Source organism: Rhipicephalus microplus, chromosome 2, assembly GCF_043290135.1.
Source record: "Rhipicephalus microplus isolate Deutch F79 chromosome 2, USDA_Rmic, whole genome shotgun sequence".
NCBI classification, from domain to species: domain Eukaryota; kingdom Metazoa; phylum Arthropoda; class Arachnida; order Ixodida; family Ixodidae; genus Rhipicephalus; species Rhipicephalus microplus.
This window is the reverse complement of record NC_134701.1, coordinates 62250681-62269058: the sequence shown is the minus strand read 5'-3', so window position 1 is coordinate 62269058 and position 18378 is coordinate 62250681. Positions and strand designations below refer to the sequence as shown.

The 18378-nt window shown below is 47.6% G+C and overlaps 1 protein-coding gene across 1 annotated transcript in view; it reads right to left on the bottom strand.

Annotated features, from left to right (window-relative positions):
• Window positions 1-1063: 1063 nt before the first annotated feature.
• Window positions 1064-18378, bottom strand: part of RpS8 (ribosomal protein S8) — a 44074-nt gene continuing 26759 nt past the window's right edge. Inside the window, exons 5-6 of the mRNA XM_037422158.2 lie at window positions 9265-9394; window positions 1064-1210 (exon numbers count right to left, since the gene is read on the bottom strand). Of these exons, the coding sequence (XP_037278055.1) occupies window positions 1101-1210; window positions 9265-9394 (240 nt within the window). The 3' untranslated portion in view covers window positions 1064-1100. The remainder of the gene's footprint in view (window positions 1211-9264; window positions 9395-18378) is intronic.

Below are 18378 nucleotides of genomic sequence, written 5' to 3'. Positions count from 1 at the left end.
ATTTTCAGTACCATGGGACTACAGCGCTGCTGCTACTGTTACCCGCCAAAGAATAAGAAGAGATGCGGCGCGGCCGCCTCGTTCATTCCACTGCCCCCTTCTAGTACCCACTGTAGCAATACTCCCGTTCTGGCCTCGAACAACAGAGAACTACACCGAGAATTATTGTAGATCTTTTCTATCGCAATTTCCTGCTTGAAAGTTCGGTAGGTTTCCACTGACGATTTCGTAAGCATTCCAAACTTCCACATGTTCCTCGGTTTCTTTCACCTTCTTAACAGACGTTTCCTTTTGGCTTGGTACCCTACTGTTGCCTGAATTTTTGCTTGACAATTTTCAAGTTGGCTTCCTCCATTTGGTATCAGCCTTCATGTACAAGTAGCTGAAAACTTTCCTAGCTTAACTGTTCTTATTCATTTTTCTAAATCGCACCTCAAACTAGCTGCTAGCTTCCCTGCACTCAAACGATGTCCATCCCATGTCACCCTGTACTCCCCCGATACTGATTCCACACTGAATGCGCCCTCTCGCGTAGCCGGGCGCAAGAGGCGATACTCAGTCGTTTTGCAAGGAAGCACGACAAATGGGAAGGTCAGAGAGAAACACATTGCATGCTTGCCATCTCAGAGGCCATTATCCAACTTAGACTCTTAAGAGATGCCTCCACATGATGGCTTCACTGTCCTCGCGACCAATGGGGCTGCGACAGGAAAAGGCTCTTTTTGCACAGCCTCTGTGTTGAGAACGCAGCATGTTGAAGGATTTACGACCCCTTTACACTGCTGCCTGCCGAGATAGCTGCTTGAGCAATCGCAGGCTTCATGAAGCCAAAGCTACAATTATTTAGATGAAACTGAAAACAATATATTTGAGCTACGTTTTTGAGCTTGTCACTTTATGGCTGTCACACCTTGCGCCTGAATTCTTTCTAGTGCTGCTGTGCAGTAGGGAACACAACGGCAAGCTGATTCATTCCTTGTCTGAAGGAAACATTACGTGAAGTCGAGAAAAAAAAAAGCAGCTTCGCACATGTGGCGTGCGATGGCACAATCAAGGTTGCAGATGTTGTCACGTCGCCTTTTATTCACATGGGCAGCCCTTCATTTGCCCTTCTTGGACTTGATCTTCTTCGTGTAGAACTCAAGCTCCTTGCCCTCCAGGATGTAGCCATCGCAGCGACCACACTGCCCAGGCCGGGACGAGATGCAAGCTGCAAGGACAGCAGACTATTTAGACGTACCCTAAGCGAGATTCCCCAACATGGATATCAAATGGCTTCGTGAAACAATACTCGGAATCAGTGTTTAAAAGGCAGAGAGGGCGACGCATTATGGTACTTTGTCGGTGATGCACTGTTTTAGGACCTTTCACTCGGTGGGAAGAAATTGCACGCAATGTAGAGCCCTTAACTTTCTTCAAGCAGAAAACACAGCTAAAATACTTCCTCAAACTATGGCCACCCTGGGCCAAAAGTAAGTGCATTACAGTGTCTTGATTTCAGAGTTGTGATTTAGCCTAACGGGCTCCTTCGCGATGCACTGATTTCAGTGCACTACATGGGAAGGCATGCCTCAGATTAACTATGACAACAGAAACCCTCACATAAGCGGGCAGCGCCGGGCACCAAAACGGGACCGGCAAGCCCTGTCAGGTTCTGGATAATCATCACGGGCAGCTTCCAGAAGGACTTTCTCCCAACACCTCACTACCACAATAAGGATGAATGAACTGACATACCCTTACAAGCCTTCTTTACATAAAAGGTCGCATCAGGAGTACATTTCTTTTCCCCATAGTACAGAACAGATACAGAAATACAGTAGCATTTCCAGCAGGTTGACATTCTTCAATGACAAGATTAAGGAAGGAGGTGGCAATAGAAAGAAACCTTTGTTTGTTGACCTAGAGTAATGAAACTTGGCAGCCATACTGAAGTGTCACAAATAGTGATAGAAGATTCAAAGCAATATCCCAAGTATTTTTCAAGTTACAGTACATTACGTAATGTGATAACCGTCTGCTGGTGAAAAACTTAGCATTGTAACAAAACATGCCAGGAAGGTCCAAGTGGTTTTTGATCTTTACAAAAGTGTGAAGATTATGCGAGTAAATACGATATCCTTTGGTACCATTAGGGCGCTTTTCTCGCTCAGACAGGCATCATTCACAATTAGCTTAATATATTCCACACATGAAAAAAAACGAGGTGCCCCTATCATGGGTTTCCTGACCATGTGCTCCTCCATCATACAGAGAGACGTTGCACCCTGTGAGACCAAATTCCGCCCAGGGCAGAATTTTGTCCTGGCCCTTGCTTTTTATTTTACCAAGCTCAACAAAAGGATATGAATCAAGCGTGCGCACTTATTTATCCCTTGATGGGGAAAATCGTGGGCCTTCGGCTTTCACTAGAACAATTGCGTTAGTTGCCGCGCCCACAAAGGTCGCCTTGGTCTTTCCCCAGGCTCAGTTTGCAAGTAGAGTGCGCTTTTCATACACAAGGTCTTGGCACTGAAGGGAAAGCTATGAAGGTGGAGCTTCTGCACATGTAGCACTACGCAAACAAGTTCGTGTTGGCGCGAGTCTTGTAACACTGTGGAAAGTGACAGGGGCACATCATCACCGTTTCATGTAGACCCAGACGCCGCTTATCATTTGAGGTGCATGTAAAAAGACTGGACTTTATCAGGTGTTCAAAAACGCAGTCACAACAGATAAATTAAAAGAAATACAAATATCTTACAGGTGTGAACTGCGTGCTGTCTCAAATAGCTCCACGTAGAAAATAAAGGAGGAACATTTACCGTATCAACTCGCATAATCCTCGCACTTTTTTCAGCAGAAAACCGATGCAAAGTTGAGGGTGCGAGAATCAAGCGGCGAAAACCTTCCCCGAAAACGTACAGAGCGAAAAAGAAAACGAAGTGGCAGCAAATCGAGATTCTCACTAACAGCAAGCTTTGAGAAGTACTAATCAATAGTTACCTCAACAATAAAAGCACAGGTTCAACACAAGATTTTTTTTTAGACAAACAGTGCAAGCAAATAGTCGGGAATTAGAATACCATACGCAAAGCTTGTGGGCGCTGCGGTAGCATTGTCATTCAACAGGAGCCCTCAAAAGATAAGTTAGGATGTCAGTATTGGGCTGACGGCTATTTAACAGAATCATCGGCAGTTTCCTTCTGAAGAAATAAAGTTTACCATCAATCTCAGTCTTAGGCACACAACAAGCCCAACCACCAAGATGCATTGTGTTCGCTACTGTCGCCAGTAGCAAACACAAAACTCGGTCCACTCCGAAGGGCCTTCCGGCAGCCCTGTTGTTTAGTGATATGATCAATCACTTTCAGCTTGAAAGCAGCCGTGTAGCTTCAGTATCGCCCCATAACGTGACAAGATTACCAACACAACATACAAAACAAGCCACAACGCGCAGTTGCCGCTTTCGCATGGCTTGGATTGAATCTCCGTGCAATAATAGTACGATTGATGCTTAAAAGATGGCACCAAAACGCACGCGTCATTATCATCAACGACTGGAACGAGCAGACGACATTATTGCGGTAATTTTTTAGGGTGCGATAATTACTAGAGGAAAAATGAAAAATCTTATTCTTGTTGGGCGATGTGGGGGGTGCGAAAATTATGTGAGTGTAAATATTACGCAAGTATACAGCGCAGTCCACTTATAACGATACCACATATAACGATATATCGGTTATAACGATGGGTCGACTTAACAGTCTCATTTTATGCATTGGGGCTATGGGGAAAAAAACCATATATAACGATATGTTATCCACCGCATATCGGATACAACGATGAAAAGTTTGCCGTGGACGGCATGTTTCATTCAGAATAATCGTAACATTTAGATTGATAAGTTCCTCTGAAACGAACTATGCCGAGACAAGACGAAAAGTTAGCGTAGGCGAGTACGTATCTGCCGCCACTGCAGCACAGCGCCGGCAGCGCGTCCCGGCCGTTCAAAAAGCCGAGGAGAGCATCGCGAGTTGGCGCGACGCGCTACAGATGGCGCCAGCTGTGTCACGTTTTGCGCCTCGCCGCGCGTCGACCACGGAGAGGCCGAGAGAATTAAAAAAAAAATGCGAAAAGCAAAGCGCCGCGCTCCGCGGCTCCCCGCCTTCTACAACGGCAAGCCGGCAAGCTACTCGTAGCATGCCGAACGGAAGCGGCAAAGAGAGAGAAAATAGAAAAAGCGAAAAGCAAAGCGGCGCGGCGGCATCGTTGCGGGGCTTCGTTGGCATTCCGGCTGTGTACCTCTGGCTGTGCTTTCTTCCTCCCACTGCTCCCACCCCGCCGTCGGTCAGTCTCTCTTCCTCAGCGAACCCGTGATGCGTTCTTCGGAGTAAGAAATAAAGTCTTGTTTTTGACATCCTACTATCTACAATATTTATTAATTGGTGAAAATATTAATTGGTGAAAATAGCGAAATGAAGCCTGGAGCTACAAAAGGTACGTCCGGCAACGATTTTTTGGCGGCAGTCCAGATATAACGATCACCGGTTATAACGATCATATTTTTAGGTTTTCTCGATATCGTTATAAGTGGACTGCACTGTATACGGTATACAGTAAAAGCTCGCTAATCCGACACCCGTTAATTCGGAAATTCGGATAATTCGGACGGCTCTATTGGTCCCGGCCAAAGTGCATGTTAATCTATGGGACCAAACCTTCGTTATTTCGTCGAAATTCGGCTCCGCACCGCTTAAATCGGACAAATGCTGACGGCTGCTGCTATACAAAAGTGTGATAAAGCAGCGCTGGCACCACTGGAGTGAAACCGAAACCTGAGTGGCATCGCCATCATCAACTAGTGGGGCGATCGCAGAGTCACCGAACGTCGGCGTCTTCTTTTTCTCCACTTAGCGCATTCGACGCCATTTTCTCTTGTGTTGTCGTGTCAGAACCATCTCTTCTTGCGGAGTTCTCTTTTTCTTCCATTGTGACTGTATTTGGATGCCACCACCATCGTGCGCTACAGTGATGGCAACGCCGAAAAAGCGGCAGAACTAGGACGCAAAGAACTTGGCGACTAAAGTGGAAATTTTGGAAGCACTGAAGAACGGCGAATCGCGACAGCAGGCTATGACCAAGTACAACGTGAAGCGGAGCAAGATGGGAACGTACGTGAAAAATGAACAACAGATTCGACAAGCCTTCGAAAGCGAGAAGTTTCATGCCTCTAGAAAGCGGTTGCGAACCGCAGCTCATCCCCAGCTCGAAGAAGCTTTGCTCCGGTGGATTACTGACTGTCGCAACGCGCATCTGCCTTTGAGCGAACCTCTCATCATGGCGCAAGGTGAGAAGTACGCTGCAATGATGAACATTGAATCGTTCAAAGCGTCAGAAGAGTGGTTTGCGAGGTTTCGAGAGAGACACGAACTTGTCTTCAGGAGTGTGTGCGGCAAAAAGGCCAGTGTTAACGAAAGCGTGACCACCGAGTGGAGAAATGTGATGCTGCTGGAGCACATCGCCGCATATGAACCACGTGACGTGTTCAATGCAGATGAAACTGCTCCAATTTTCAGAGCTCTGCCCGACAAGACGGTGACTTTCAAAGGGCACGCGTGCATTAGTGGCAAGTGCGAGCAAAGGATAACTGTGCTTTTTGCCGCCAATATGACCGGCACGGAGCGCTTGCCACTACTTGTCGTCGGGAAGGCACTTAAGCCACATTGTTTTAAGAACGTCAAAAGCCTCCCTGTCGAGCACACAGCGAATAGGAAGGCATGGATGACATCGGACATTTTTCGCGGCTGGCTGCAGCAGTTGGACCGGCACTTCACGTCGAAGGACCGCAAGATAATTATGGTTGTTGAGAACTGCAGTGCGCATAACTGTACAGTCGAACTGAAAAGCATCAAAGTAGTTTTTTTTGCCGCCCAACACTACGTCTGCTCTTCAGCCGATGGACCAGGGTATCATTCACTACGTAAAGTCGAAGTACCGCAAGCACCTGCCAGAGCGAATGATCCTATGCTCAGAAGCTGGAAAATTGTATCAAGTGGACTTACTCGGCGCAGTGCACATCATCGCCCACGTGTGGAAAAACACTCCACCGCAAGTCATCGCCAACTGTTTTCGGCACAGCAGTTTTGTGAGGCCCGAGCATGTAGCAGTAGCTGACGATGGCATCGAGGAGGTGTCAGCCAAATCCATCGACAATGACTGCCCGACTTTCGATGCTGTTTTTCCCACAGATGTGATCTTTCAGGACTACATCGCGAGTGATCATGGTGTCGCCACGAGTGGTCTCCTGACCGATCAAGAGATTATTGATGATGTCACGGGCGCCCATGAAGACCACGATTCCGACGAAGAATCATGCGAGGAGATACAGCCGCGACCTCATCGCACCTCACGGGAAGTCTCGGAGGCGCTGTTGATATTAGAGGACGCTTGCCTAAACACTCCCGACAGCTTGCGTGCTGTTGGCCATTTGGAACAGTTAAGAAAAATTGTTGTCAGCCGGAATCTGTGCGAAAACGCAGACAACAATGACAAAATGCTTCAACAAATAAAGGTATGCTTCTGCAGCTTGATTTTAAATGTTTTCCCTGTTCATTTGTCAATTCGGTATTCGGTTAATTCGGACAGTTTTTCCGGTCCCGTGAAATCCGAATAAACGAGCTTTTACTGTATTTCATATTGAAGATACGTGTGCTACTGTGAGATGCACGTGATTTGGCTCCGTAGCTTTCCCTTCAGTGCCTAGAAAAGTTGTCGCCCAGTATAGTTCATACTCATTTGTTCTCATGATTACATGCCGTGGATCGTTTCTGTATAATCAGCGCGTTAAGTGCCGAGTGGTAAACGATGTTAGTTCGCTCTCATCCTGTGTATCGTTTTCTTGCGTCATGTGCAAAAGCAGCGTGCTGTACATTTCGATTTACTTACCGTTCTTAGCGTGACACTCCAAGTTGTTGCTGTCGCATTTATTGCTTTGCCCATACAGCGAAACTGACTTCTTTTTTACGTATTTCAGTCTTCGAAACTGACTTCTTTTTTACGTATTTCAGTCTTTAATCCACCGCTGCGCGCCCTCGGAACTCGTAGATCGCTACCGCGTCGCTTCAACCACAGTTTTGTGCACAGCAGTTACGGCACACGGTAGTTTAGTTGCTTTTACAATACCCGTGTGCTTGGCTGTGCACGCGTTTTTATAACTAAGTTGTTTTATGCCATCTACAATTGAATCTGCCGCAGTTTTGTGCGCAGAGTTTGCGGCAAGCAGCGCTGCTTTGACTGAGCACACACTTTCGGGGTTCTGTCGGTTACGTCGTCGCCGCACATGATCCTGTCAAGAGCGATTGCAGTTTCCTCCACAGCGGTTGTGGCAACGACAATCCCACGCAACGTGGAAAACAGTGCGTGCGCTGCTCGCACGCACTGTCTACAATGTGCGTCGGTTGCAAGCATACTTCGAAAGTTTCGAGTACGCCGCTCTCGGCCTTTGTTCGACGGTTTTCATACTGAAGTTCATATCACCCGCCGAGATTAAGAAATGTGTTTGGTATTCGAATTTAGGCCCAATTGATTTAGTGAAATTTGGCCGGAAATTTTCACAAATTCGTATCTGTCGCGGTTTCACATCACTGAGCTTCTACTGATAAATGTCTCATACAATAAAATGGGGTAAGTTCGAAAAGCCTGGAGCGGACTTAGCTGCTTTTTTGTCAATGTGGCCAGATCACGCACAGAAATTCCGAATTCTGAGATATTTTCATGACAACCATACAAACGGAAGAAGCCCGAGAATCTCCCGGCCAATCCGGGAGATTTGGCAGTTACGAGACATGAAGGACGGAGAAACTCAATGGCAAGTGAACACACCGCTGGCAGCGCTACATGACTATATTTTAATGCGTGAAAACTGGTCCCAGGCGCAACCTAAAGCTGCCTCAGGTGCATAAAATACAATTTCAAGTTGAACGCGTTTGTTTTCAAGCAAAATAAGTCTACTTGGGAGGAATTCTTGTCCTAACAATAGATTGCCAAGACTAACCACATTACCTGTTGAGTGGCGCCAGTGGTCATGAAGTTAAAATTATGAATTTTTATGGCACGAAAACAAGCTCGTTGCCACTGATGTGACAAACAATCTTCATTTGCGCCACAATCAGAAAAATTTTTCCTCTATGGTAGACAGTCGCTTAGAGTATCTACTGCTGCAGGCGTGCACAAGCTTGTGCCATAATGAATAAACATAGTCATCAAGTCCTGTAGAATGGCAATATTGTTCCAAGGGTCCCTTCACTCCCGGTTGTCACTAACCAGCAGCGTGCCTTTACTTGGCTTAGCGAAGAAATGTTTATTCTACCTTGTAAATGCATCTCATTTCTAGCAAGACCAGCATGCAAAACAGTCACAATACACCGTAAAGTACTTTGCCCCTCAGATACAATTACTCTTCAAATGTATCTCGAATTCACCACAGTGAGGCCTTACCACATTGCCATCTCTGCTTGAGTACAGAAGCAGACTTTGCTCATATAAACTCACTCGACATAACGAACCTGGGTATAATAAAATAATTCAAAAATAAGCCTGTAATAGACAGTGTTAAAAATAAACCTCTATAGCAATTTTTCAAATATAACGAAGTTATTTTCATGTAAGATACAACTTTGCTATAACGAGTTTCGATTTTAAAAAAGTACAAACAAGCCCAGTACCCTTTTTGCAGGGGCTGAGAAATGGGAGCATTGGCGGACTGTTCTGTACAGCTCACAACCAGAAGACCAACTCAAGATCATGAACTGTGCTACAAGGGTCACTGAAGTGCAAGGACTTTTGGCCACCTAGGGCGGCCTGAGGACCCATGATCTTCTCCCCTTACACTCACCCGACCCATTCTTGGAAAAAATGAAATTTTTAAGGAAATCAACACACCTAAAAGCATCTAAGATGCTGCTATGACACCTGTATCTTGATACTGTACGGCCCAAAAACACTCTCTAGTTACCCAACCCGTTGACATCTTTTCACTGCACCCATTACAAAGCACCACATTTTCTGCGCTGGTTTAGTGGAGACTGTTATGATTTATAAGAATTGCCATTCTTAGGAATTCACACTGCTAACCTTTGACTCGACCAGTCATCTCTCTAGTTACGCAACCCGTTGACATCTTTTCACTGCACCCATTACAAAGCACCACATTTTCTGCGCTGGTTTAGTGGAGACTGTTATGATTTATAAGAATTGCCATTCTTAGGAATTCACACTACTAACCTTTGACTCGACCAGTCATGAACTGCTCTTCGAGCAGGGGATCCACCTTGGCCAACTTCTGGCGCTCCTTGATTTTCTTCTCGAGCTTTTTGCTCCTCTTCTTCACCAAGGCACCACCTTCTATGTCTGCCTACACAAGGACCATCAAATCCTTCTATTACAACATGTCCCACATCGACACTCAGAGCAATTCATTTTTTTTCCAGTTAAACAATTTAAAACTTCAGGCACCAACGGATTTTTTGCATAATTCCAGCCCCGCCAGGTATGGAGAATTGGTCGGGAACAAGTATGCAGTTTCCATATTTGATCTTCTGTGGGGGTCAATGTGAAGTAGCATAACTGCACTAATCAGATTATAAATTTCAAACAGAAATCGAAGGACAAGAACAGAGATCAAGCCACTTGAGAGCCAACAAATCTTGCCCGAGGATTGCAGTGTGGAAATATTTGTTCTATTCATCAAACAAGCAACCAACTAGAATATCAGATATGCGAACCACGATAGGTCCGGAAAATTATTTTGGTCAGCTGGAACCTGTAGAAAAAAGCTTCGGCAAAAGGGTGAACTATTGAGTGGGATAGCGAGAAATTGGGATGTTACACGAACAACGACCAGATCGAAACACTGCTCAAGAAGCAATGCACGAAAGAAACACACAGGATGAGCAAAAATTAACAACGTTCACAGCTCAACACTTTTCATGCTGCTCAAACATAAAGGAAGCACGAAATGTATCTACACATGTACACACAGGATGAGTGCTAACTAGTACGACGATTGTTACTTAGCTGTGTTTGAAAAGCACGCTCTTTTCGCGAACTCTGCAGTGAGCTGGCGCGTTTGGACTAAAACGTAATCGTCCTGCTTATGGTGACCCCCGCTACTAACTGCAGCGAACGATCACCGCGGGTTAACGCTTAGCGAGCCACAGGGCCGCTACTCCGTTTACTCGCGTGTAGTGCACCGCTCCGCGCGCTCAACTAATAAGGCGTTTAGCGCGGCGCGGCAAATAGACAGTGTTGTAATGCAAAAGTACACAACACTTTATTGCCTCTGGCGGCACCCCGAACAACAGTGCAACGTCCGCTCCCGGGACGCGGGTAGCAAAGGCACCCGCACCCGGACGTTCACAATCGGGAAAACCGCGAGCACGTCGCAGCTGGCAATGGCGAGCTTTGACACGCCGGTCGGGAAAAGGTCCCTTGCGGCTATGCTGCGCACTCTCACGATGGCCAATGGGCTTGGTCGCGAGTGTTAGGGCAAACCTCGTACGCGTAGGCGTAACGCAAGTGCGGCTCGTTGTGGTACGACCACTTCAAGCACTAGGCACCGCTCTGGGCTTAGCGTACGCTACCGAAGCCAGCACTCAAGTAAACACGCCTGCCGGGGTGCCCAAGGCCACCCCGGGCAGGCTACAGTCCGCGATTCCCAAAAGGGACGCGGACAAAGGAAAACACGTGCTTACCCGGCGCCGACCAAGGAGAAGAAAGCGCTCCCTCGGCGCGCGTGTACCGCGTGCCGTGCTCGCACGTGGCGCCATCTATCGCCACGTGGTGTTAACAGAGCAGGAAAGCAAAAGGGTGTGGCCGTGTGGCGGAATGCCCGCGAAATTGTCCCGGGCGCGCCTCAGATCCCCACATGCTGAAAGACCAAGGCGTACAATCTTCTCCACCATGAGATAAGTGCACGCACACACCGATGACCACACACTGTAAGCAAAGTACACGCTTGTAGGAGCGGGGTGCCAAGTGCGCTATCTCTCTAGTAATGTCAAGAACATGCTGGTAGAGCAGGCAAAAGCAGTTAGTAGTGCTCTCGTCTGAAAAGTGGGAGTAGGCCCAGTACGACAAGTAACACGATTTTTAAGGGGGGATGCTACACCTTCCAAGAACTCTTATTTTTGCGAGTACCTCAGTCAAATTTGGAGAGCCTATGTAGATTTTACTGCTGATTTCAAAAATCTAATTCTTGTTTTGCTGTGACAATTAGTTTTAAAGATATAATGAACTGCGACTTTTTCAATTAAGGCCTAATTAGCTAATTAACTGTAACTTGGATATTGATGTGCAACCTATAGAACCAATTCGGTATGTTCACAGTGTGCAATAAAGTATAAATCATTGTTCTGGGCTATTTCGAAGCAAAGTTGTGGGATGTTGAATATGACATGAAAAATTTCCCCATCTACACTTGAAACAAAAGATCCATTTAGAGAATTTTCTCCAAAAATTATTACAATAAAACTTACTTTACGACACATCCCCTGCATTTATCTTCGAAACAAAAAAGAAATCGTAATGATAACCCAGATAGAACAAGAGATATTGCTCCGGCATAATGGGAAGCACATGAAAATTGTCGTTTTGAGAAATCGAGAAAAAACGTGGGCACACATTTTTATTGCAGAAGATGCAACAAGACAACCTCAAAACGCACCAGAAGCATAGTCTGAATGCATTCTGTGCTCATGCCTCCTCTTCACTAGCTTCCGGAGTTCCAATGAGGCTGTTCTTTTCTTGTTGGAGACAATGCTGCGACGGTGGTCTTTTTCTCTCGCTCTCCTGGCACCAGTACTTGTCGCATTCATGTCCATTTCACCTAAGATTGCCGTTGCAGAATTAAAATTGCTCGTGTTGAAGCGCAGCACTGCTTATGCAACAGCTGCTTCAACAGCGAACAGGGACGCATGGTGCTCCTTGGGGGCCAAACTGCAGATTACCGAATGTAGGCTCTCGTTGGAGTTCTGCGTTTTGCCGCGTTCGCACCTCCGAAGCAGGGCTCTTTCCGAAAGCCGGGTATAAACCGGTAGTAATGCCTCTGCCACGTATTTCGGTAGATTGTAGGCATGCATGGGGTCGGGCTCACCCTTTGCTTTTGCGGCATTGTGCCGACACCATGAAGTTTCACCAGCTGGGCACAGACTGTGGTCCGAGCATTCATCAGTGGAGGTGACGTGGCGGTATGTGGCCATCACAGCCTTTTGCATCTCGCCCACGTCACCTTCATGCGATTTCAGAGCCCGGCCATAATATGTGCTCAGCCTGGTGATCAGCTCACCTGTGAGCCTGCCTTTCCCACCAAGGCCTCTTTTCCCATCGCACTTTTGTTTCTGCACCAGGTTTCTCAATGCGGTGCCCATCCGTTTCTGTACATGATTAATACAGTCTTCCTTCTGCACGTCAATGTAACCATACACCTTGGCGTCTTGTATGGCGCAAAATGTCCTACAGTCTCCATCAGACAGCATAGTTGTGTAGCGCAGGCCATGGCGTTCAAGCGACCTCTGAAATAGAATTAGAGCCGCCTCCACTTCCATTTGCCCCGCTTTGCTGTTCGTATTTTTTTGGCATTTGTGGTTAGCCTTCCATTCTTGATAGCCCTCACTACTAGGCTTTGGGCCCACCTCGCAGCCTAGGCAAAAGTTGGAAAGAACGACGTAGTCCAACACGTAGCCACTAAATAATTCGATAACTGTGCCCACGCCGATGTGGGAAGAATGGCCTCGCGTCTTCCACGTGCCGTCGTAGCTAACGGCAATATTGCCCCGGTGACCGAAGCACAAGTCATCATAAATTGTTCTAACCTTTTCCGCACATTCGCTCATAGCGGACTCAGCCGCTCGCGTTGCAGCGGGTGCCAGCGTGTTCTTCAAATGCCGCTGAAACGTCTTGTGGTGCATACCGCGGTGTGAGATGCCCATTGTTGCGAAAATATCGTTCATTTTCGTTTGGCCGTTGCCGGTAGCCACCATCGCCCTCGAAGCTAGAAGATTTACTTCAAACGGATTGCACGTTTTCGTGCCGTTCGCGCGGGGCGAAGTCCATTCATTCGCGATCTCGCCGCACCTTTCACACTGCACTAGCACTTTCACGGCAAGTCCGTAGTCCCGATCCCCCCTGACGATCGTAGCCGGTCCGTGGCAGGCTTTGCAACACAAGGCACCCATTATCGCGTTTAGGATATCTAGATGCATAAGCAGATAAGGAGCAGCGTGGTCCGAGTCCTGTGCGGTTGCCTCGCTACAACTCGCGGTGAAAAAGTCAATTTTCCGTGCAGTTGCTGGCGCCGATGAAAGCCGGTCGAGCGTCGCTTTCTCCCGGGCATGATTTTCTTCAACTTCGGCGTTTGTCACCACCTTGGCGTCGATTCGTAGTCGCCCGGAGTTCGCTTCACCGTCATCGTCGTCGGAGGCAACGCGCTCGGTCGCACCATCGCTGAACGGCCGCGGAGCGTCGACACATCGTTCGTCGGAGTCAACCAAGGGCTCTGATGACTTCGTAGACTTTCTCCCACGACCTTTGCGTTTCCTGCGACCAAATGCGTGCACGGTCCGATACTTTTTTGCGTTTCCAGGCATGACGATACGATCAGAAGCTTCAGAGTGCTCTGCCGATTTCGAGGCGTCACAGCGGTAACCCTTTCAAAATGGCGTCGGGTCGCGTATGCAGGCGCAAGCCGCGAGCTTCCAGCCAACCGGAAAGCGCCATTTCAGTCACGTGCGCCGTTTAGCCAATGGCAGTGAGCGCGGCTCTTCGTCCTTGAGGCCCCGTTTTTCGAGCCGGGGAAATGCTCAATGTTGCTTACTGAATAAAAAAAACAGCTGAAAACGCGTTCTTTCAAACAAGACCAAAATGGCGCCGATCGAGCGCGTAGTTCCCGCGTATCGTAGAGCCGAAACCTGCGCTATTCGCCCTCAATTTAAAGGGCAGGACGCCCGTTTTCGGTTTTTTAAAGTTGAATAACGATAAAAGTTGATGGTATTCGGCTATGAAATTTTGTAAATAGGTGCGCAATGATGTCGGGAACGCGAAAAGAACGTCCGCGAAAACTCGATTTTTTGGCTGATTTTCGGTCCCGAAGTGCAGCGTCCCCTCTTAAGGGGGGACGAGGGTCTTAAAGTAGCACAAAATTGTAAAAAAAAATTGCAAACTTTCAAAAATGGCAATTTCAGGTGTTTATAGTGGAAAGTATGTTCTGGAAAAATTTTATGTTGACAAAATAAGGACTGCAAAACAGGACTGCTAAGGACTGCAAAATAGTAAAAATGTTTTAAAATAAGTTCTGAAGATACTTTTCTGAAACTTTTCTGGAAGCCTTAGAAAGACATGCTGAATATTTGCGCCAATTTTCATCAACATCTGCCAAATTTCAAGTAGGTTTTCCAAAGCCACATCCCTTCTCAAGGGGGGACGCGGCTTTGGGATCGCGAGAAATGGAAAAAAAATCGATTTTTTGAAACTCAAGTTTTCAGTTTCTGGAACCCTTTTTATATCCAGTTCCAAAATATCTACACTGAAAACTGCGCAGAAGTGCTTCGGAAAATTCGTTTCACCCACCTAGGTAGCAAAACTTTTTCTGGAAATGGCGAGAAAACTGCGATTTTCAAAAAATTATAGCTTCGCGATGCTTGGGCCGGGAGCCGGCTTCTGGGGCTCATCGGAAAGAGCATTTCGGGCCAAACCACATAAGCGCGAAAATGCACGCGACAGCGACGAGCGACGAAACAGGGCGTTCGCGCGACGTGTCGCGTGCTCGTTTTCGCGCAATCGCTCGGTTCTCCAGATTTGGAAACCGTCGCTCATCGCCCGGAAGTGCTGGGCTCAGGCAGCCAATAGAAAAAAACCGGAAAAGGATATACATCAGTGACGTACTGCCGGTTGTTTTCACGTGCTTTTCAGCGCTCTGTCACAACTCGCCAAGGATCCACTGCACGTGAACCTGCCCAAGTCACGTGGGCGCAACAAAAAATAACGCAATGTTTATTATGCATGTGCATATAAAAAAGTGCTGCAAGGCAATAATAAACACTTTTTGTTCCATTACACAACAATACATCTTATTTTTAAATTGGAAACCGCTCGCTACGCGGTTGCTTGGTGCGAGTTGACGGCCTCATGCCAGCAACAGTGGAATTCACTCGCCGAAGCCGTCGCGTTAGGGCCAAACCTCATAAGCGCGAAAATGCATGCGACAGCGACGAGCGACGAAACAGGGCGTTCGCGCGACGTCTCGCGTGCTCGTTTTCGCGTGATCGCTCGGTTCTCCAGATTTGGAAACCGTCGCTCATCGCCCGGAAGTGCTGGGCTCAAGCAGCCAATAGCGAAATACCGGAAAAGACAAAGACTACATAGGTGCACGTGACCCTGCCCGAGTCACGTATGCGCAACAAGAAATAACGCAATGTTTATTATGCATGTGCATATAAAAAAGTGCTGCAAGGCAATAATAAACACTTTCCGTTTCATTACACAACAATATATATTATTTTTAAATTGCATACCGCTCGCTATGCGGTTTTCTTGGTGCGAGTAGAGGGCCTCATGCCAGCAACAGTGGAATTCGCTCGCCGAAGCCGTCGCGTGAATGAGGTTTGCCTGCGCTAGCGACTGATCGCGCGAAGCCGATCTACGTCGCGTCGCAAGTCGCTGTCGCGTGCATTTTCGCGCTTATGAGGTTTGGCCTTTCTCCGTGTTTAACTTTTCCGCCTCAGCTGGCTCCCCCCTTTAACAACAAGCGAGCAAAAAGCAAATATTTGAAGGTCGTTTTGAGGCCCTTGATTGGCCGTGGCCGCCATGTTGCCTCAGCTCGCCTCGCCGTTGGCCCAATGCTCGCTCCGGGAGATCGTCGTCTGCTGCTTGTGCGTCGCGAGGACATGGCTCTCGAAAATCGCCACTTCGTGACGTGTTCACGGCTTGATGATCACTTAAGATATAACTACGCTTTAGTTACGAGCAGTAAGCGGATGCGCGATCAGGTTACTGCGAGCGGGAGCGCGGTCTACGAGCGCCGCGCGTCATCGGAGTCGTCTTTAGCCGTAACTCAACCGACAGCGAGAGTGCGGGCAGGAATGACGCGCTAGCGCATTCGTGGTGACGTGCTTCTTTGCAAGCAACGAAGCTGTAAGCGGCGGCACGATCTGGTTACTACGAGTGGCCGCACTGTATGCACGATCAGACTACTACGAGCGGGCGCGCGGTGGTTTACGAGTGCGGCGCGTCATCAGAGTCGGCTTTAGGCCTAACTCCGCTGACAGCGAGACTGCGGGCAGGAACGACGCGCAAGTGCACTTGTAGACCGCCGCGCGCCCGCTCGTAACGCCCTTACCACTTCTGCTCTTCGAAACACGTGCATCACGAACTTTTCCAGGGCAAAAAATTTTGTGTTTTCACTCGCAACTTTTTTAAAATCTGTGTTTCATTTACTACAAACTTCGGGATACAGCGAACGGATGCCGCGTCAGACTCAAGTTCGTTATATGGGAGCTCGACTGTATATGAATTTTTAAATAAAAAATTACTATGCCTAAAGATGAACATTAGAAAAAAAAAATCAATGCAGCCACAACTGAATCCAATGGAACTGTCCGTATGACCAAAGGCAAGCACCTGGAGGCTTCAGAATCGGTTCTCTCAGCACAGCATTCAGCCGAAAGATGGTATTTTTCAGATCATCACCGTAGCCTCCACAGCAACTAGCCTTGGCCACAAGAATCGCTCGATTCTGTTTTACAATGGTGGAAAATGTTACACGAATTTGGGAGAAGTTCGGGGGCAGGCAAAAGTGCCTTTTTGTTTGTAACAGCCTTGTAGCATTGAGGAAAACATTTCGGAACAGCCAGAAAGAGCTTTTTGAGCAAGTTGGACAAGTCTGAGAATGTTCACAGCAGATTTCGCCCCATTACAGAGCACTTGTGAATCAATCAACAGTTGCCCACGTCTTCATTTTTAAAATACTAAGCTAAATTCCTTTATTTAAAGAGCAATTGAAGCACAGTCTACACTGATACCGTATTTACTCGCGTAATCTTCAGACTCGCATAGTTCTTGCACCCCCTATATCGCCCAAAGAAATATCGTATATACTCGATTCTACCGCGCCCTAGGTTTCCCCCCCGATTTACCCGATTTCCACCGCGCAAAAAAAAAAAAAAAAATGCAAGACATCGATTGCAACGCGCACCCATTTTTCTCGCTGGCCCGTACGATCACACCACTCGAACAAACCACTCCTTTCGGGAGCGTCTTCCATTTAAATATGAGGTACGGGCGAAACTTGTGCCCATCTGACGTGTAACAGAGCCTTGCCGTCACTGTAGTTTTACCGTGGACCGATGTCAGCACGCAAACTTGCTTCGCCCCCTTCTCGACGGTTGTGGTGCCAGGCTTGTCGAAGTAAAGAGGCGTCTGATCGGCATTCCCGATTTGCCCAAGCAGGTAGCCGTTGTTGCGCCACAAGTTTAGGACGAAGCTCTGAAAACTGAAGCTTTTCATCGTACTCCTCCGCAAAACTTTTCGCATATGCATGTTCCCCTTCGGAGGGAAAAGCCTTTCCTCTTCATAAAGTTAGTTAGCCAGCACCTGCTCGCTTTAAACTGTTTCCGCATTAGACCTTTTTCTAAGACTAATTGCATAGGCCGCACTTGGAGCAGTTCTGTCGTCACGGGCCGCTGTGCCGCTCGCTGCTCAAGCACATAGTCGCCGAGCAGCTCTTTAATTTGCGGAAAACGACCCTGCTGTGGTCCACTGAAGCCTTTGCGTGAAGCTTTGCTGTCGACAATCTTTTGCTTTTGTTTCCGCCGGTCCTGCACGCACGTTTCAAGAACTCCGAACGACCGCGATGCGGCCCGATTTCCATCCGTTTTTGCACACGCGATGACTTTTCTTTTAAAAGCGGCATCGTGGTGCACTCGAGTTTTTGGAGTCGGCCCTTCCACGCCATCGATGTTAAGGCACTACTAGATGACGAACTCCTCAGCACACGTACGAAGTGCCGCACATTGGAAACACATAGGCAGAAATGGCCGACGCGCCATGTCGACGCACGTAGGGGGCGGCCATTTTGGATTTGCCGATGGCAAAAGATTGAACGTAACTTCTTTTTTTGTACTCGGTTATAACGCGCATGCGATTTATGAACCCGCTTAACCGGAAAAAAGGTGCGCGTTAGATTCGAGTAACTACGGTATGTGTTTTTTTTTCCTCGAGTAATTATCGCACTCCCGAAAATTGCCACAATAGTGTCGTCTGCTTGTTCCAGCCGTTGATAGCAAGTGCCATCTCTTAAGCATCAAGCGTACTATTATTGCACGGAGATTCAATACAATCCAAGCC